The following is a 20,519-nucleotide window of genomic DNA, read 5'->3' as shown; positions in this document are numbered from 1 at the left end:
TTTAAATTTTCTCATGCACATGGAGGATGATACAACCAGTCATACAGGAATTATTCAAATCCTTTACTGGAAAAAAAAAAAGTACTAGTGCAATACTCAAGTAAAAGCCATGCACTGAAAATGTCCATCAGTTTATCAGAGAAATTCTTTTCATTTGATTTATTTATTCATTTTAGAAAAATGCGCTTACACTATCAAAAGTAAAAGTGGTAACTACGCAGAGAAAATTGTCTCTGTTGTGACTGTTATGTTTTATATATTATATAAAGGGATCTTTATATTATTCATGCAACAATCTGTAAGCAACATTTTACAATTGCAGCTCGTTGAGATGCATCTCACTGCAACTGTTTATTGCAATTTCAGACAGAAAACTAGTAAATCCTCATTTTACAGAAGCTGGAAGCATAATGGTGTTTTTTTTCTTAAATCGATTAATCATTTATTCAAACTGTTTTAATTTATTTTATTTGATTTGATCAATGGTCTGATCATTTAATCTCTATGGTTATATAGTTCATCTTTATCTGCAACATAGATATATTGGAGTAAAAAGTACAATATTTCCCCTTGAGTAAATGTGCTCTGTAATTTTCCATCACTACACACAACTGGACGCAGCACTCGTTTTATTTTGAAGCGAGTAACCGGAACTAGTCAAATTCACATTCGCCATCTTGACACGTAGTCGAGAGTCAGAGAAAGACAGAGGGAGTAACGGGACCTGGGTTGGTTTGGAAATTAAATCGGACGGAGGGAAACGCGGCCAAGCGTGGAGATACGACATTGAAAACAGGTAAGTCCCAAATTTACATTTATATTTGTTATTTGTGTAACTTCTGGGAGTGTTCGTGATAGTTTCCCCGGTTATTAAGACACGAACATCATCATGAGAAGTGTTGGAAAAGGAGTGTTGAACTGCTGGGCGGTGCACTCCTGCAGCCAAACACTCAAGATGGTTTTGTTCTGGATGATGTTCACATTGTTTTGGTTTTTTTTGCTGCTGCACAAAACAACCAAACTATATAACTAGTCGAAATACCGACGAATATATCTAGGAAACAATACTGCTGCTTGTGCGGGGTGAAGAAATACTGAATTGTCAACACTGTGAACTGCCTAAACTTGCAGTGAAGTCCTCCTGATACGCTTTGTGTGCTGCCTTATGACAACACCAAATGAACATGAAAGCCCAGCAGTTGCCGCATAAGTTCAGAAGCAGATTTAGGCAACATCCTGTGTGGAATTCCCTCTCTGCAGCTTCACAGTGGGCGACTGCTGTGAGGCACAGGGAAGATGATAAAAGGGCAATTGTCCCAAATCTGACCCACTGTCCAAATATGGAAAGGCTTTGCAGCATATTTCAGGGCCACTGAATAATGTTTCCTCACAATTTAACCTTGGACAATCATCCTTTTGTCTACTTTCAGCTGTGCTATTTCTTTGTGTTATTTTAGCAGCTTGTGGATGTTGTATGATTGATACATTTGTATAATTGTCTCTTTTTACACAATAAAAATAACCAAGTCACATAAGAACACACCTTTCATGAAATATTCATCCTGATGTTGTATAATCCAAAATCTCCAAGACACTGGTGTAGATATTTATACCTCAAAGTAGAAAGGCACGTGGACCTGAAATGTTTGTGTCCCACAAAAGCTGTTGGCACCAGAGCTCAAAAGTGATCCTTGTTGTGTTTGTTCCACTGTGTCAGGCTTTGGCCTTGATGTGTGCATCTCTCTCTGTCTAAAGCTGAGATCACCTGCTTCCACCTCTCGGCATCTGCAGGTGGGGGGAGTAGCCGATGGAGTGCTGAATTGAAAGACGCAGCACCGCGACGGGGATGAAGATGCTCTCCACTCTACCTCTGGACCTCCTGATCCATCCCATCAGCTTCATTTAGAGTTCACCTGGTGTTTGATGAAAGCCAGACTGTGAAAAAGTTGCAAACGCCTACATACACAGATCGTTTTTATCTCCTCTTGCTTGGCAGAGCAAGCTTATTGGCATTTTTTGCAGAACAGTAATACTCACTACCACTTTTTATAAACAGTTTTTAATGAAAACATGGCGAACATGTGCCCGTATGGTCGCTTCACTCACGCCGTGGTGCGGGGAATCCCAGAGACCTTTGGGAAGGCTGCGGGAGACAGTCGTGAGAACGGGGAGACATCAGTGGATCTGGCCAAAGCTCAGCGTCAGTTCGGTTGCCTGACAGGAGCCCTGAGGCAGAAGGTTGGCCTGCAGTTGATTGAGATCCCCCCTGACCCTGAGCTGCCGGAGAGCTGGAGGATAGAGGATGTGGCAGTCATCCAGGGAGACACGGCGCTCATCACCAGGCCCTTCAAACAGCAGAGGCGCAGTGAGGTAACGCAAGGGAGAAGACAATGGCTTTAGCGACCCATTTCTGCACCTCTAATCTTCTGCTAATGCACTTAATCTTGCTTTGTGAGACAAAGGGGCAGTAAGTAGAAGCCTTTTGTTTCAGTTCATATCAGTGTGGTATGAAGATGAACTTGCGGTAGATACTTGTTTAAACTAGCAATGAAGTTTTGTCAAAGTTACATTATTGTTACAGGGTCACACAGATCCTTGTTTTCCCTGGTCGGTACATTCAGTTTCCTTTTGGGAACGCCAACATCTGAGACTTGAGAATAGACTGTGGAAAACAACCTGTTTCACACAATAGAATGACCAAACTCAAATCACCCTTTCCATGACGTCCATGTTTTTTTTCCAGTTTTTGTTCTGTGGGTTTGATTTTAGTGAGGCAGTACAGTGTTTTCTGGCTGTTGAGCTGACTGAAATTCTGGCCGCCAAAGGTTTTGTTAACACTTGATTTTAGAGGCCTGTAATTAAAAAAAAAAAGTTATTCAGAACTAACTATAGTGAAAAATATGATAATACTTTATTTTACAGTCTGTAAATTGTGATACAGAAAAACATGCAAACTCCCAGATGGGCAGTAACCACTTGTTTGGTTGTTTCCTGCCCCTTTTTCTCACAGTGGCTTAAGTAGAACTTCTCTCCATCTCTCCAGGTGGAGGCAGTGAGGAGGGTGATGTCGGAGCTGAATCTGACGGTGGTGGAGATGGGGACTGAGGAGGGGGACTCTGCAGGAGCCACCCTGGAGGGTAGCGACATCCTTTTCACGGGGAGGGAGTTCTTTGTCGGCATCTCCTCCCACACCAACCGCAGAGGGGCGGAGGTGCTGGCAGACACTTTCAGGGTAAAGACGGACATGGAGGGAAAATGGTTGTTAGATCCAATGTACCGGTGACTCAGTCTCTGTGTGAATCAGTCTGTAAAAGAGAGACAGACAAACTCCCCAATAAACCATAAAATAATCAATAGATTTTCAGTTTCAAGCCAGTGCAACAAAGATTGTCGCAGTGCCAAAAGTCTTGTCAGAATATGAACCATGCTGCCAAAGTGAGCAGGTGGCCATTTGCATCATTGCATTTGGGGAATTACAGTCTGTAAACAGTGATGAATGAGGTCGTTCCATCGGCAAAATAATGGAGACCACACAGAGGGACCCCTCAGGCTCCACACGACCCACCCATTAGTATTGATTCCCCCACTTCTCTTAAGTGCATTTCACATTTTAACACACACACACACACACACACACACACACACACACACACTTTGCATCCACTTGTACTGTGTGTGTGCTGTGTGCTGTGACAGTCTGGTATGAATCAGTGTGGGTGGGAGGTATCATGTGGTCGGGGGGGAAAGAGGAAGACCAGCAGAGCGTTGGCTCAGACATGCTCAGTATGTATCATGTTTCAGAGTTGGTACTTTAGATTTTCACAGGCTTCATTTTCATTCATAAAATTCCAGTGTACCAGATGTTGCAAGTGCTTTATATGTATTTGTAGCTCCAGTATTTATCATTCTAACAGGAACACTGAGTAGAAAAAATTCCACGTATAAATTTGCAGCCTGTGATGAGCCACTGTGCTGCAACGTAACTTTAAAAATCCTTGCATTTGAACTGGGAAGTGTCTGCTGTGAAAAGGGCCCATCAGGTGACGACTGCTAAGGTAGATAAGGGAATGTTTACTCTCAAAGAAACTTGAACGGACAGTGTGTGAATTAAAGCTTTCAACCTCCATCTGCTCAGGACTTTGCTGTGTCCACTGTCCCCGTCTGCGGTGGAGCCCGACTGAAAAACATCTGCTCCATGGGAGGTCCAGACACAATCATCATAAGCAACAGTGATGGGGCCAAGAAGACACTCCGGGTAAGTGTGTGTAGATGCAGTAGGTGTGTGTGTGTGTGTATCCATGTGGCAAATTTGTTTGTCTCACTTTCGTTTTTCTTCTTTCACCATGTCTCAGCTAATCACCTTTTAAAATGTGTTAGTCACTTTTATTTTACATGACTTTTTTTTTTTTTTGTTAATTTAATTTTGTATATAGTGATTGAGAATATGGTAAATTTCAAGAAAAATCCTTTGACTTTGGTTTGAAGATTCATTTTTATGTTTACTGGCGAAACAAAACCATAACCAGCTAAATAACATAGTGACAATTTCTTTGTCTGGCTAAAATCATGTATTAGCCAGGCCCTAACATCTCCCACCAGTCAACACTGGCCTTGTTATCTATCACACGTATAATCTCTCCCTCGCTGCATGTGTTTCTCTTCTCTCTGTCCTCATGTGACCTGCACACATCATATATCTCCTGACTGCTGATGTCATATTATTAATGCTCTTTGAGTCTGTGTGTAATGCTGGGAGTGGTCGGCTGAAGTGTGTGTGTGTGTGTGTGTGTGTGTGTGTGTGTGTGTGTGTGTGTGTGTGTGTGTGTGTGTATGTATGTATGGAGCTGTCAGGGTGGTGCACAGTAACATAAGTGTGTTTGTATCCAGATGATGGAACAGCTGACTGATCACCACTATGAAGTCCTCACTGTCCCTGAGGAATCGGCCGCAAACTGCATCTACATCAAAGGTCCGTCTAAACGGGACTTCCTGCTGCACCGGCCTGCAGACGAGTGTCCTGACAGTGTCTCTGTGAGTACAGCCAAAGTCCTGAGATCCAGAAAGAGCCTCATCTTTGTTAGGACTTCATTTCATTTATTTTTATTTATTTCATGTAGTTCTTTTTTTATAAAACTGCATTAAAAAAAATACGGCAGGCCTTCTCAGTTAAAGTGAAATATAACCTTTACTGACTTTATCATTATTTAGCAGAAAATGTAACAACTCCAAGAGTCCCACAGACTGCATGTAATAAGATTAACAGATCTCAGACAGAACTTGTTTCCTATGATACTGATCTCTGCCATAATTGTCTGTAATTGATGCGAAGCAGAGCAGAGATCTTAACAGAAATATCTTATTAAGAGCTTACATCAATACAAAACAATATATTTGTCCTGCTGTGACAGTCGCTTTCTCTGGCTCCAAAAGATGAAATGTTCTTTGAAGCCATTCTTTCGTTCACAGCGCCATCTCTCATCGCTGACCTGTTAAAAATGTGAGTGGGTGGGAGGACAAAAGTTGAGCTATCTTGGAAATTTTATGCACTTTGGATAACAGAATATAGTTTAGCTATAACAAAACAGGATGAGCTCATCCTGAAACGAAAACAAAAGGTTGGTAAACGATAATGTTGAATAACCCTGCAGTGTTAACAACATAAATCTCTGATCATTTATCCTGTGTCCCAAATCCATACTTCAAACATAATTGTATACAGAATGTACGATCTAATACTAATCGTCATAGTAAGCTACTTTAGCAGTTAGTATACAAAACAATTTTTTATGAAAGCCACTGACACTTGAAAGTAATTTAAGGAGCTGTCATTGCAGCCAGTGAGGCAGTTTTTCCTTCTTTTATTAGCGTCTTAACTTCTTCCCTCAAGTGAGTGCAGTCTGTGCCAGTGCTGATGAGTATGTGTCTGGATGAGTAAATCGTTTCCTCTCTGCAGGCCTTCCAGAAGCTGCAGGACTACACCCTCCTGCCTACAGCCTGCAGCGAGGCCTCCAAACTGGGAGCGTCCCTGTCCTCACTCTGCCTCCTCATCAACAGAAAGCACACGTATTTCTGAAGACACACTCCCAACACTCAGTATGTTACACAGTATTTACCTGCACATGTCCGTGGTGTGGTGGAGGGGGGCCTCCGAAACACTTCCCACGGATTTAAAATTCTTGTCTATTTATTGTTAAAGGAAACACTGACACACAGCGTTTGTATGAGAGAGAATACGATCCATCTGTTAACAGACTAACTGTACCAAACACGCAGATTGTTGGCACAGCTGCCCCCCCTGCTGAACCAACAGTGCAGCACACAGAGGTCTTACAACACCACTCATGAAACCACTAAATTCAACTGTAGTTTTTGTTTAACTTGGTAATTTGTAGGCACCACTGAGCTAACATTAAAACAATTGAAATTGGAGACTTTTTAATATCTTCTAAGGCCTTTTTATTTTGAGGAAACTGAATTCAGCGCTGTAGAAAACCCTGTGGTGCTCAAATTCATGATCATGTGTAGCTCTTATATCCATATTACAACAGGTTGGTATCCATTTCATTACTATTCAAGTATTAGTTGTTTTACTGACAGTTTAAATTGCAGGATGTGTAGCTGCTAAGTATAAAAATGCAGATTTTTTTATTAAATAGTTTTAGCTTTTCCTATGTATGAATTTGTAGCAAGTGTAGAGATGCCAATAAAATGTATCTGCCAACTTGTAGAGACATGTCATTTTGCTTTTGTGTAATTTACACTCAGTTGGCAGTTTGTTTGGTACATCCAACTAAAACTAATGCAGTCTAATACAGGTCCTGCAATAACTCATACATTCATAAAGGTTTGGATTCAACATGAAGGTCATCTGAGGCTGCAGTTTTGTGACACTGCTGAAAATTGAGTTGCATTATATTAGCAGGCCTATTTTGTCCTTCCATTTATATTAATGAGGATTGGCAAAATAAACACTTCCATATAATGCAGATTCAACAGCACCACAAACTTCTTCCTCAAATTATCAGTTTGAATCAACACAAACAATTTCAAGAGACTGAACATTATAACCTTTATGAAGGTGGACTTATTGCAGGACTGTTGCATTAGACTGCATTAGTTTTAGCCAGGTGAACCTAATAAACTGGCACCTGGGTGAACATCTCGAAACAGTCGTGTGAAGAGGGTCATTAAACACTCATGGAATCCACAAAAATTTCTTGAGATTTATTTGTTTTGTTAGAAAGCAAACATGTTTAACGGTTGGACTTGGCAACTCTCTCCAACTCGTCCTTCTTCTTGATGGCGTAGGAGTTAGATGAACCCTGAAACAGAAATTCAAACATCACGGTAAATATCACAACTCGTGTAACTCAAGGCAATTTCTCAGCAATCTAATTACAGGTTTTGTTTAAACTTCGATCAATAACAAGCTCACTATGGTATTTTATGAAATGTTTGAAGAAAATTTACCTTAGCTGCATTGATCAGCTCATCAGCCAGGCACTCGGCAATGGTCTTGATGTTCCTGAAAGCAGCTTCTCTTGCTCCTGTGCACAGCAGCCAGATGGCCTACAAGACAAGATGAGCGAGAGGCTGAGGCAGGCTGACAAATTAATTTCAGTGGAATAAACACTGGCTGGTAGAGTAATGTATCTGAGTTGGTGATTGACTGGGCCACATCAGACTACAGCCAATGAATAAGCAAAGATAATTTCCTCTGCGAGCACTCTAGCACACCAGGACAATGAGTAGTATCAAGGCGTGACTCTAGCCTCGCTTAGTGCATGAAATACACAACGTATTAAATCACCTCATGAAAATAAAGCAGTGTTCAGTAAACGACTGAAGGAACATTTAATGGTGATAAGCTGAAAACTACTTCCAGACATGAAGTGTACGCCCTGCTGTTAGTGTTAACTGTTACAACTGAAACCTTACATGCATTATGTAATCTGTATACTGTTAATTCGTATACACACTGTCAAATCTTAATGTAATTAAAAAGTGAACTGAGTTCTTCCTCCTGATTCTACCAGACATGCTTCACATCTTTGTCAGATATGTGAAAACACAACACTATCTTTATGTCTGGGGTATAAAAGGACTGTTGCAATGTAACATGAAAAATAAACAGTTTTTAATGTAAACGGATGCGGACACGTTACCTGGTTGACTCTGCGGAGGGGTGACACGTCCACAGCCTGCCTCCTGACGGTACCGGCACGGCCGATACGGGTGGAGTCCTCACGGGGTCCACTGTTGATGATGGCGTTCACCAAGACCTGAAGGGGATTCTGGGAAGAAAATTTAAAAATGGTATTTTAACAGATTGTTAAATGTTGTGGTCCCACATGACTACCAGTCACTTCTGTAAAAAGCACTATGACTACAGCAGATTTTCCTGTGTTGCTGCATTATTCAAATTAAATGACATTTCAAGACCTTTTAATACTGTTTTCAGGGTCATACTGATTAAAGTATGAACGAAATTCAGTCATCTTTGTAAGAAACTGTATATAATAATTCCTTGTAATATAAATTAACATCACCCGGACCCAGATACATGCATTTTATGGATGGATTAACCAATAAAAGTGATCCAAGTTTTTTCCCTTTTTCTAAAAAACTATTAGCTAGGGAAAAATTTAAACTAATGTTACCATCAACAACAGACAAAAAAAAATTCAAGATTTTAAAAAGGACTGAATTCAGTGCATGTTAAGACTTTAAAACCTGCAGATACAAACAATTTTTGGAAACAAGCCAGGCTCTGTCCAAAGGCAACTCGTCTTATGCTTGACAATACAAATAATTTTCCAAACTGTTTCACCACTGATTTAAAAAAAAAAAAAAAAAAAAAAATGAATTCAACCATGTTTGATAATTACACAGGGATGTTTTTGACATGGGAGTTTTGGGTCTCTTGGGCATAATGAAGCAGTTTATTTAGATTTTTCTCCATAAGTTCTTTTAGCAGAAGTATGGTCTGGGTCATCTACACAAGGATTTGTTAAGTGTCTTTACAGCAGGACAAACAAGATCAACTTTTGGATCTGTGGGGACTAAATACTGATCTGCTCTTTTTAAAAATTATTTTCCCCTGTGTAAATGGGTAAAAACCCAAACTATGAAAGCTTGTCCCATAGCATCAGGTGAACACTATTTATCCAGTGTCAGTTTACCCTTCCCTGTATTTTATAGTTTGTTGACTTTCTAGCATCTTGATCTGATGGTGTTTTTAGTCATACCAGACACACCGAGCCGAATACTCTCACCAAACATGGATGAAGTGTTGTGAAAGTTAGTGGTACGTACCTCTCCTGTCAGCAGATGGATGATCTCGAAGGCATGCTTGACGATGCGCACGGTCATCAGCTTCTTGCCGTTGTTGCGGCCGTGCATCATCATGGAGTTGGTCAGACGCTCCACGATGGGGCACTGGGCCTTGCGGAAACGCTTGGCGGCATAACGTCCACCAGAGTGCGGCAGGTACTTTGCGTACTTCTCCTTCACGGCAATGTAATCCTGTATTGACAAGTTAAAGTGGTTAAAGTGTTGTGGTTTATACAGACTTGGACTGAGCACAGATACAGCATGTAGGAAGAGATCATGTGTCTGAGTTGGTGATTGACTGGGCCACTTCAGACTACAGCCAATGAATAAGCAAAGACAGTTTCCTCTGCGAGCACTCTAGCACACCAGGACAACAGGTCAGTGTTCAGGCGTGACTCTAGCCTCGCTTTGAATTAGTAAAAACATTTAAAATAACACAGCAATCAGCTGACACAAGTAGCAACTCTTTGATGCAGCTTACCTGCAGGGAGATGTCATTGATCTGGACATCGTCAGTGCTCCACTTGCCAAAGAGCTTGATCTCTGGGGTCTCAGCCACGGCTGGGGCAGTCTCCCACTCAGTCACTGGAGATAAATAGATGAGATTTTTATTATTATTAATTTTTTTAAATACACAGCATTCACGCATGTTTATTTTCAAGTATATAGCAAATTTATGAGATTATATAAAATTGATTACATTTCTTAATTCCCAACAATATAACAAATTGACTACAAAGTTAATGATGGTTGGTATGCCTGGATCCGTCATCTAATGAATACTAGTCTCATATTGTAAAAGAACTAAAAGAAACGTATATGTAGCATGGACATTATAATAAATCTGTGCGAAATTATTCAGTCACATAAAACCCACCACATTGTTACATTGATAAACACAGGTACTGCAGCTTTACAACTTCCACTTAAATCATGTCGATGTTGAGATATAGACATCTTGAGTTTTATATCTCCGTTATGCAGCAGAATAATTCCCTACAACTTTGAAAACAGCCGGTGAGAGTGAATGTCAGGTCAGAACTGGTAGAAATAAAGACATCCACAGTTTCTCAGCAGGGCCGGGGTTGAAGCCTGTTTCACCTAAAGGGAAGCTAACCTGAGCCACGGCAGCTGACAAGCTGACAAACGACTAAAAACTGACTATATTATGCGTTACAAATCAGCGGTGGTGTTTACTACGGTGAAAATGCAGGATTTAAAATAATACCACCGCCACGTGTGGAGTAAGAAGACGCTGGATGTGATATCTAACGCGGTGGCTACTCGACATGCCGCATCCACATGTGCTAGCAAGTTAGCCACATGCTAACGCCCAGCGTTCTTGCACTCGTACGGTAAAACTTAAAGGGAATAAAACGCACATTCCGGAAAAACGGAGGTGCTTCACTTGTATTTCTGGGACACCAAGAGTCCGTAGCGTCTCTTATTAGCCATCAATATTCTTTTTGGTGAGATATAAAGCGAGTAAATAGTGAATTTTCGACTCACTTGTGTCTGCCGCTCTGTACTACACTCCTCACAGACGGGAAAGGGCCTCTCACGGCGCCGCGTCCAGATATCCGGTGGACTGGTGGGTTACTTCCGGTGCGCAAGGCATGCATGGAAATGTAGTCAGACCGCTTTGAGACAGATTTTTTTTGGTTTAGTTTTATTCCGCTGTTTTATACTTTTTAGTGGTTTTATGATTTGTTTGTTCCTATTTTTGTCGTTTTGTCTATTTGCAGTGGAAGAATCAGAACATAAGAACAAGTACGGTATTAAGTGAAGTTTTGAGATACTTCAACTCTAGAATCTGTATCAGCTTTACTGGACAAGTATGTTTGTGCGTACAAGGAATTTGATATACCAAAAACAGATGTTCAAAACTGTCTTTTATTGAGGAATTGACAACATTTGAAACCTTTTCATTTGCAGACCAAATACTGTAGAAACTGTGGGACAATGTCAAAATAGTCATTTCTGTTGAAAAAAGTGTTCATACCCACATTTAACATATCTCCAAGAAGACTGAACTGAGAGGACATCCCTTAAATCCATAATTTATGCAGTTACTGTAGGTCAATTCATCTGTACAAACATTAAACAAGTAAAAGCAATAATATTAAAATAATACTTTCAAATTGAACAACTTTGAACAGTTAAAATCATCCCCTCTTCATCGTTTCCCTTCTCTTTATCTGGTTAAACATTGTGCAATGCAAATTTTACTCAAATAGTAGTTCTCTTATTTTTAAATCACAGATATTTCCATTTGTCAAATTCTTTGTGAAACATCTGTAAGTACAACAAGCAACAATAAACATCCCACAAAATGCAAGACAGTTAAGAGAAACAAATCCCTTTTTCCGACAGAGATAAACAAACACGAGGGTTGCTCAAACGCCTGAGATATCTAAATGCGATGGGAGGTAAAGAGTGCCATGTACAATAGTTTGGCGGACAAGTAAACACTAATACATCACTGCCACTCTACAGCCACTCTATATCTCCATCATTATTTTTAGCACCGTCACGAAAGGCAGTGTTTCATAGCACTTCGGTAATGGACATGTGACACTGAGGCATGAGGGGAAATTTTAAGGCTTGATCTACTAAAGCGATAGAGTACAGCTCCAAAGCACTGCATGATAATGATAACAAACATGATATTCATGGTCAGATGTGGCCACTAATTAAAACAAAAACAAAAACAAAAACAGGAAAATATAACCCCCCCAGGATTAAAAATGGAAGGATAAAAAGATATAAATTACTGCATCATAAGATGAGCAGGGCAGTGAGTCTGTACATTTAGAGGACAGAACGTCGCTCAGGCACTGTTGTGTTGTGTGGTGTTTCTGAGGTATGTGTGAGCAAACACACACAGACACACACATGGGTATACTGTATGTATGTGGACTTGGTATTTTATAAAGCAATAAACTAACATTTCTTGACAAATAAAAGGGGCACTCCACAAATTTTTCTGATAGACAGAGACACCATATTGTTTGAAAACGGGGATAACAGCACACATTTTCAGACTCTCTCCTGGAAGACATTCACGGTGTTCACATGAACGCTGACAGAAATAGTTGTGTAAAGAATTTAAAAAAAAATAGACCTAGATCTCATCGGGTTTACCACAGCTTGAGTGTGAGTAATAAAATAGGATCTCTCAGCCTCTGCTATATTGATTTCCTTTCTCTTTTATACGTCTCTTGCAAACTTCATGAATCTGCGAGACCAAATTGCCGGAGTGCTCCTTTAATGTCTGATTCCCTTGCAGACTGTAATAACATAATAGCAGTTAACGTTACCAGGTTTATGGAAACCTGTATATTTGTTCATTCTGACAATATGTGCTTTCAGCACACACACAGCGATGTGTTGGGTTTATCAGACAGCAGCAACACGGTTCAAGAGAAAAAAAGTAAAAGGAACCGTTTTTGGGACATTTTGGGAAATGCGAGTTTGATGAGAAGGTCAATGACTCTCTCATGTCGGGATGGTAAATTTGAACCTACAGTCAACAGTCAGTTATCTTAGCTCAGCATAAAGACAGGAAACAGGAGAAAAACAGCTAGTCTGGCTCTGTCCAAAGGTAGAAAAATCAGTCTATCAACACCTGTAAAGCTTACGTGTTGTATGTAATTTGTTTAATCGATACAAAAAGTCAAGTGTTTGGCTGTAGCATCGTATCTACCGTACGGGTGCGAGGTGTCAGTCAATCGTCTCATCAAACTCTCTACATGAAACCAAATAAGAACATTTCTGAAAACACTTAATCAACAGAGAGTACAAGGAAAACACATCTTGACAACACTGTTTGATTTTCAAGTGATCTCTGTGAATATAAATGAGTTCATGTCCTTAAGAGAAGACTCTCTATGTCTGAGGATAATACACAGTGGTTGTAGAGGCAGAGTTTCACACACGGTGGAAGTTAAAAGCTTATAAAACTGCAAAGTGTGCATCTTTGTGTGTGTATCTGTGTGTGTGTGTGTGTGTGTGTGTGTGTGTGTGTATCTGTGTGTGTGTGTTTGTGTCTGTGTGTTGTGTGGGGTGTTGTTCTACACCAGCCACTTCTCCATACACATGTGGAACACGGTCTCATTCGAGTGCCACATGACATGTTCGACGCCGGGAACAGAGCAGACGATCAGATCCCCGCGAGCCGCCAGCGTCTTCAAACCGAAAACATCTCTCAAGTACAACTGCAGCGAGAGAAAGCAGCATGAGTTTGTGCTCAGTTTAGCTACTGCAGGGGTAACACATAATAATAATAATGCCATAATAATATCAAGTAAATATTAACAGTGCAACATGTAATCGCTCCTGTTGTTATTCTTTATCTTCCTTCTCTACAATCATGCTGTTTGTTTCCTACAGTTTTTGAGGAGGAAGTACAATGTAGTGCTGTAACTAATTATAGCTACAACTTATAATATTATATATAATATAATATATATATTATAATATTTTTAGCCTATATATGTTTACATTTTGGCTAATTAGCACCTTTGAAAGTATGCCGAATTAGATTTAGCAGTTCCTTATAGCAGGTCCTGATGGCAGTGCACCCATGGGTGTACAGACTAGTATCACTGGACTGAATGTGTGCTTGTGGATGACACAACAAATAACCAACCTCAGGTGAAAAATAACCCCAAATAATACCACTATTAGTAAGAATTACTGAGGGCGCTGAGACAGACTAAAAGAAGTGTTGTGGCCTATATGTGCGTCGGTTGCATGATTTGCACTCACATCTTGCTGCTGCATCTCAACAACAGTCTCGTTGTCGTCATAAAATCCGAACTGACTGTAAAACATAACAGAGGGATATAATGTGTGAGCATCACATGAGAGTCATCAGATCGTCCACGGTCAGTAAAAGCAAACCCTGCGAATGTGTGAAATGAAAACAGAAAGTGTTCTTGGGAAAAAAACAGACTCTGTAGAAGCCAGTACAGCAGTTCAATCAGTGTGCATGAATCAAAGCCGACTGGAAAAATAAATCCCCCAGCTGCAGCAGAGACGAGACTGTAATGTCAACAACACAAGTGTTTTTGGATTTCATCAGGAGTATGAAGTGTTTGAGTAATATTCAATGAAATTAATTAACCCTGGTTTCTTAGAGGCATTTTAGCAACACGATCAGATTAATGCAACTGTCAACTTCAAGTCTACGTTAGAGAAACTGTACATGGATGAACTCACCTCGACTGCCAGGGAGTGATGACTCCATCGTCTGGTCCGCCGATCAACACCAACTTTTTGATCTTGAGGAAGTTTTTCTTCCACTCTTGAGATTGAGAAATAAAACACACTGAATAATGATATACTCATTATACACATTATAATTACATATCCGCCATTTGAATGAAGTAATGAAGTTTCTATGGTCCCCACTCTCCTTCAGAGCTCTGGACTTTTGGTTGAGGACAACTGTAAATCAGCACTTGGCTTTATGTCGCACATTGTCACATCACTTTACAATACACCTGCACCATGTCCTTGATTATATATTATCAGTATTATTTTTACTATGAGTGTATCATTATAAGAAGTACTAACATATCTAACACTATTTTATTTTACATTGAGTATACAGTGTATGACTTATTATCTATATCTACTATATTATTATTAGTGTTTTTTTGGTGTTATCATGTTATATCATGGTATAGTCTTCCGTTTATATTATATATACTTCATGGGACTGTATTATTACTGTCTAATGTGTGTATATTGCATATAACATTATATACCTTATTATATTATTATGCATATTTTAGAAGATTATTCAGCACTTTGGTTTTCTGAGGACCTGCTCATCGCAAAAGTTTTTTGTAACTGGAGCACATGAAGCTGTGGGGTGCTGTTATTTGGATTATTGCTTGAAACAACAACCTTCTCCTGCTTGTTGATCATTCTTTTCAGGAGTCACTAGGGCCCCAATTGGTCACAATTGTTTCACGCACGCCTGACAGTTACATACGTTAAACTTATGGATGAGCTTCACACCACAAAGAATGTGCTGACCTGTTGAATTTGGATTGGGTCTCTCACTGTTGAGCAGAGCCAAATAATCACTGCTGTTCACGTACAGGTCTCTGTGGTGGGGGTCTGGAGGAGAAGGAGGAGAAGGAGGAGAAGGAGGAGGAGGAGGAGGAGGAGGAGGAGAGAGGACAAACAACCAGTATGTCAAAACACTTGAGCAACCTGAGGGTTAGGGTCTAATGTCTTTGAATCTGAAGAAAACAGCACAGTGAATATCTAATTCTCAGAAAGCTATAGTGGATTCTCACCATTCCAGTAGTTGCAGATGGATATCCTCTGCCCTATTGAGGTGTAGCAGAGGTGGTAGAGGTTGGACTTCACAAACTGAGGGAAGAGGTACCTTAAGTAGTCTGTGTCTGAGAGGAAACAAGAGACGAGCAGCAGAGTTAGAGCTGGAGAGAAGAAACCGGCCCTTAAAATGTTAAACCTTTCGAGAACTGATTTCTTGTCTCCCTGGAACAAGCAGAGACAAGTTGACACATCATCACCTTTTACAATGATATGGCAAACTTGTTGATTATTTACACATCCAGCAGTTATGGAGCAACATTATTTGTCATTTGGAGTCGTGTTTGTGTCCAGTCTGATGAATTTAAGGACAATATTCACTCTATTTTAGCTCTGTTTGTGGTCTCCTTGACACATTGTTATCATAAAAAAAAAAAAGAAAAAAAAAAAAGATAATAGCCAATTCAAACATGATCATGAGCTCAGCTTTTGAAGTTGAACCCACCTCCATATTGCCCGGCCTGAGGCGAGGACAGAGAGATGAAGGAGTGCACGTTGTGGTCAGACAGCGTGGAGAGGATTCCTCTGCAAACCAGCCCACCTGTAAAAACAAACACAAAGAATTTTTCCCATCAGTCTTCCAGGGCTCGGAGTTCTACACGCACAGTATTATAATTCAAATAAAAGGCCCAAGACAAATAGATAGATCGCTGTGTTTCACTGCAAAGTAAAACTGTAACTTATTGCTCTGTGCGTACGACAGTGAAGTCTTTGAATCTTCGTGTGTATGTTTCTGTTAGATTGACGTAACAATCACATAAAACAGAGAAAAACACAAAATCCTCACAATATAGGAGGTGAAATTAGAAGATGTTTTTGCCATTTTTGCTTAAAAAATGACTTAAAAAGTAGCTGCCAATAGATTTTTGTTTAATCGACAAGACAAGTTGGTTCAGCCCTAATTTTATTTACTGCACGCATTGTTTTAACATTAACGTTCCTGGAAATACACTTTAATTAGACTTTTACTGTAACATGACCATTTCTCTATAAGAATGAGAAAAATTTACTGTCAGTGTATAAGTGCAGATATTTCTTCCCCTGGTTTTTACAAACTAGAAACATTTGGCGGTTTGAATTACAAGCTGCTGGCTGGGAATTTCCAACCCCTGACTCAAGCAGAAATCCCAGGTGTAATAAAAAATCTGTCCATCAAATAAAACAACAAACATTGAGAAATGTTCTTTTAATATAGGAGTGGCGCATTTACAGTTTACAGAAAAAAAAGTGTCACTCTGAGATGAGTTTTTGCAAGAAGGACATTGTAACTACATCACATAGCAAGACTGTTGTATAATCTTAAACAAATACCACATTTACGCCTCTATTTTGCCTTTAAAAAAATGCACTCACAGACCTTGAGAGTAGCAGATAAAGTGGACCCCGTCTGCTGCATTTTGCATTATTGGGTAAATAGCCGCTTTGAATCCCTCCACCTGCTTCCACATGGGCTGCAGGCTGGCACTCCTGTCAAACAAGTCGATGACCGTCACATTTGTTCCAGGATGAGACTGCAGGAGAGAGCAGGGGATAGTTTCATTTCATTGAGCTTGTAGGGAGTGTGCCAGTGATTCCTCATAAAGTCTTTAACAGCTACAAGAATCAACACGCTAACCTCAGCATTAAAAAAAAAAAAAAAACAGCAGACCACATAGCTAAATGCTTGCCTTATCAAAGATCGTTGGGGGTGTTTGGCTTCTAAGTGATCAGGATGTGCTTTAAATATTGATGACTCATTAGGCGGTTTGGTAAGAAGGCAGAGGCGCAAGCTAATTGAAACAGAGAGAGCGAGCGAATTTCCGGTTGTAATTGTCTCAGGATAGAACTTTCTAACACTGCAGACGTGAAAATGAGGAACTAAACCTTGGTTTAACCTTATCAAACTCGCCAGACTCCCCACAAAAACCTCCCTATTCAAATCATCACCACATCACCAGCCACCAAGATAAGGATGTTTGGGAGATTTGGAGGATTTAAACGGATAAGCAGGAAAAGGCACTATTCTCACCATGCTATTTTAACTCTTCATTATAACTGCAAATACTGACATCTTTCCTGCACACAGCGTAATTCTCACAATTATATTGCACCGAAGAGTACAGATCCAAGATAAATTGCCCATTTCCATAAACACAGAATATTAAAGTGCAATCTACAGGTTATATTAAACAAAAATTATATATTTAAACCCCTATAATCACACCTTTAAGTGCATGGAATAACATTATAGTACTAATCATTCACTGTGATGCAGTGGTGAGAGAAGTACTCAGATATTTTACTAGTAAAAGTGGCAACTCATTGTAGAAATACAGTACAGAAAGTCCTGACTCCCACATTCAAAATTTTACTGAAATACAAAAGTATAAGCATCAAAATTTACTTAAAATACCTAAAGTTAAAGTCCTCCTTATGCAGAATGGTCAATTTCAGAATAATGTAAGTAATACTATTGGGTAATAATTCATGTTTACATCACTTTAATGTTGCAGCTGGTTTATGTGGAGCTAAATTTAATTTCTGTACACTGCTGGGAAGTGGAGTTGCAACAATTAGTCGATTAATTGATTACTTGATCAATAGAAAAGTAATGTGGAAATATTTTGACCATCTATTAATTGTCAAAGTAATTTTTTATGCAAAAATTGTAAATATAGTCTCGCAGATATAAAGATTTCCTGCTTTTTCTGTTTTATATCATATTAAGCTGAATATCTTTGCATTTTGGACTGTTTCCCAGAGACTAAACAAGATATCTGAAGACATTACAAGACAATCTACTGACTCTACCGTTATGATAAAGGCTGTCTAATGTAAAAAAGTACACACTGCACCTTGTGAAAACGTGGTGATATAAGCGGTAAGGCCTGCTTTATGTACTCTAATGTCAACCCCCTAGAAAATGCAGTTTGTATACATTTCTGTGTACCATAATAACCCCTGGATCACAAACACACACTGACAAACTTCCTGTTTATTCTGTCCACTCACCTCGTTGATGAAACGCTGTAAATTTTTAAAATCCCCTGAGCTGTCGAACAAACCGTGAACGATGATCACCGGCTTGTACCCGACCACTGCAGCCCAGAGACACGCACCGAGCAGCGGGAACAGCAGCCCGGCCGCCCCGCTGTTCCTCCTCTGGCTTGATATGGCAGAATGGGAGCCCTTCATTATAACTCGAAATAACAACAATAAAAAAAAAAAAAAACACACAAATAAAACCGTGAAGGTGAACTACATAAAAAAAAAACAATAGGTAAAATAAAATAAAAATATAAAATCCGGATGTTGGGCTAATGCTGTGCTATCATCTTCAGCTCCATTTCTTTTCCCAGCGGCGGTACATATGAGCTGGAGTCTACTCGTCCTGTTTCATACACAAACACACTCTGTACTCTGTGTTTATTACTTAATAACACGTGAACTCAAACCGCTGACCAGCTGCTCAGCTCTGCTTATGTTGCTTTTGTTTGTTCCGGTTTTAAACTAAAGGTGAGCGACGTCATTTCCTGTCCCCGCTCGTCCAATCAGCGTGAAGCCGTTACCTGACTGTGTTTTTATTTAGTAGACAATTTTAGTCATATCTGTGTGAAATGTTGTTGTAAAATAATGTCAGACAGCTGTGGTCTTTTAAATCTGCGCTGAATTACAGTCTGAGGTTTACTCCGCATCATTTATGTTAGCATAATTTGATTCGTTGCAAATTTGCTAGCAATGTGTGCCACTTTAATAAAGTAACAGCTACAGCTACTGTGCAAAGGTTTTAGGCACTGTAAGTAAAGTGAGCATCCTTTCAAAATAATACCACAAATAGTTTTTATTTATACAAAGTGCAGTAAAGAGAAAAAAAAAACACTAAATCAGTTTTGGTGTGACCCACCCTTTGCATTTCAAACAACACAATAATTTCTGCTACTTCCACACAGGTTTTCAAGCTACTCTGCAGGTAGGTTGTTGTAAGCATCGCAGAGAACTTGGCACAGTTCTTCTGTGGATTTAGGCTCAGTGTTTTCTGTCTCCTCTTGTAATCCCAGACTGACTCCATGATGTTGAGATCAGGCCTCTGTGGGGGCCGGACCATCTGTTTCAGGACTCTTTATTCTTATTGCTGAAGATAGTTCTCTATGAATCTGATTGTATGTTTATGGTCGTTGTCTCGCTGCAGAATGAATGAATAGACAGAGTGTGTGCCTGAAACCTTTTGCACAGTACTGTTTGTTGTTTCCTCCATCCTCTGTCTTGTAGAGGGACTCTGTGGCAAAATCTGTTTTTAAGATCTTCATTGTTTCGGTCCGTGTTTTAACAAATTGCTTCTATTTGCTTCATTTTCTAAGTGTCAATTAATAAGCACACAAAAACCTCAGGAAATGTATTACAGGGCTACAACCAACAATTATTTCCATTATCAATACCATGACTATTATTTTCTTTAATAACAGATTGACTGGCCAGTGTGTAAGATGTCAAAATAGAGAAACATGCCATCCTTATTCCCTGAAGCGCAAGTTGACATATTCAAATTGCTTTTTATTTCTGATCAACCGTGAAAACTACCCCCGGGGTAGTTGCCTGTTTTGCCCTGGTTCCTGTTTTTAGAGATGACTGTGCATAATATCTCATGGATTAGTACATGGTGGAAATAACTCAGTGATGTCTGCAGGCTATAACCATAACAAAGGCACAAAACACACTCAACTCTGAGGTGTTTGTACTTCAGCTTTCCTAATCACTGCTATATTCTCTTTTTCTCTCACACACACACACACACACACACACACACACACACACACACACACACACACACACACACAAAGCATTTAAATGGGGAA

At 39.7% G+C, this 20,519-nt stretch overlaps 3 protein-coding genes and 2 non-coding genes across 7 annotated transcripts; 1 reads left to right on the top strand and 4 right to left on the bottom strand.

The window, feature by feature from the left end:
- Window positions 1-681: 681 nt before the first annotated feature.
- Window positions 682-7,213, top strand: ddah2 (DDAH family member 2, ADMA-independent). Of its 3 annotated transcripts, none has more exons than XM_023401767.2 (6): window positions 682-796; window positions 1,756-2,370; window positions 3,044-3,232; window positions 4,136-4,255; window positions 4,888-5,031; window positions 5,954-7,213. In XM_023401767.2, exons 2-6 carry the CDS (start codon window positions 2,071-2,073, stop codon window positions 6,071-6,073), a joined length of 873 nt encoding a protein of 290 aa, XP_023257535.1. In that variant the 5' UTR covers window positions 682-796; window positions 1,756-2,070; the 3' UTR covers window positions 6,074-7,213. The 3 variants fall into 3 exon arrangements, with proteins under 3 accessions (XP_023257535.1, XP_023257534.1, XP_087028905.1); XM_023401766.2 differs by having other exon boundaries at window positions 689-796; window positions 1,792-2,370; XM_087172779.1 differs by having other exon boundaries at window positions 703-796; window positions 1,718-2,370.
- On the bottom strand, window positions 7,210-10,970 carry rps5 (ribosomal protein S5). The gene is made up of 7 exons (XM_087172776.1): window positions 10,843-10,970; window positions 10,688-10,749; window positions 9,815-9,918; window positions 9,316-9,525; window positions 8,166-8,294; window positions 7,471-7,569; window positions 7,210-7,322 (listed from the first exon to the last, which is right to left on the bottom strand). The coding sequence occupies exons 1-7, from the start codon at window positions 10,953-10,955 to the stop codon at window positions 7,254-7,256; spliced, it is 786 nt and encodes a 261-aa protein (XP_087028902.1). The 5' UTR covers window positions 10,956-10,970; the 3' UTR covers window positions 7,210-7,253.
- LOC111651748 (small nucleolar RNA SNORA3/SNORA45 family) lies at window positions 7,646-7,778 on the bottom strand. The gene has a single exon (XR_002760531.1). It is a non-coding gene; the product is annotated as a small nucleolar RNA SNORA3/SNORA45 family (small nucleolar RNA).
- LOC111651749 (small nucleolar RNA SNORA3/SNORA45 family) lies at window positions 9,608-9,741 on the bottom strand. The gene has a single exon (XR_002760532.1). It is a non-coding gene; the product is annotated as a small nucleolar RNA SNORA3/SNORA45 family (small nucleolar RNA).
- A 238-nt stretch (window positions 10,971-11,208) lies between the features above and the next one.
- ppt2b (palmitoyl-protein thioesterase 2b) lies at window positions 11,209-19,155 on the bottom strand. Its single transcript, XM_023401761.1, has 8 exons — window positions 18,679-19,155; window positions 17,045-17,198; window positions 16,133-16,228; window positions 15,648-15,755; window positions 15,382-15,465; window positions 14,557-14,641; window positions 14,104-14,158; window positions 11,209-13,550 (listed from the first exon to the last, which is right to left on the bottom strand). Exons 1-8 carry the CDS (start codon window positions 18,859-18,861, stop codon window positions 13,407-13,409), a joined length of 909 nt encoding a protein of 302 aa, XP_023257529.1. The 5' UTR covers window positions 18,862-19,155; the 3' UTR covers window positions 11,209-13,406.
- Between the last annotated feature and the right edge of the window lie 1,364 nt (window positions 19,156-20,519).

Source organism: Seriola lalandi, unplaced genomic scaffold, assembly GCF_002814215.2.
Source record: "Seriola lalandi dorsalis isolate HSWRI2012SDOR001 ecotype SW California unplaced genomic scaffold, Sedor1 jcf7180002053753, whole genome shotgun sequence".
Classification (NCBI taxonomy): domain Eukaryota; kingdom Metazoa; phylum Chordata; class Actinopteri; order Carangiformes; family Carangidae; genus Seriola; species Seriola lalandi.
Note: the sequence above shows the minus strand (reverse complement) of the source record. Positions and strands in the feature narration are given on the sequence as shown.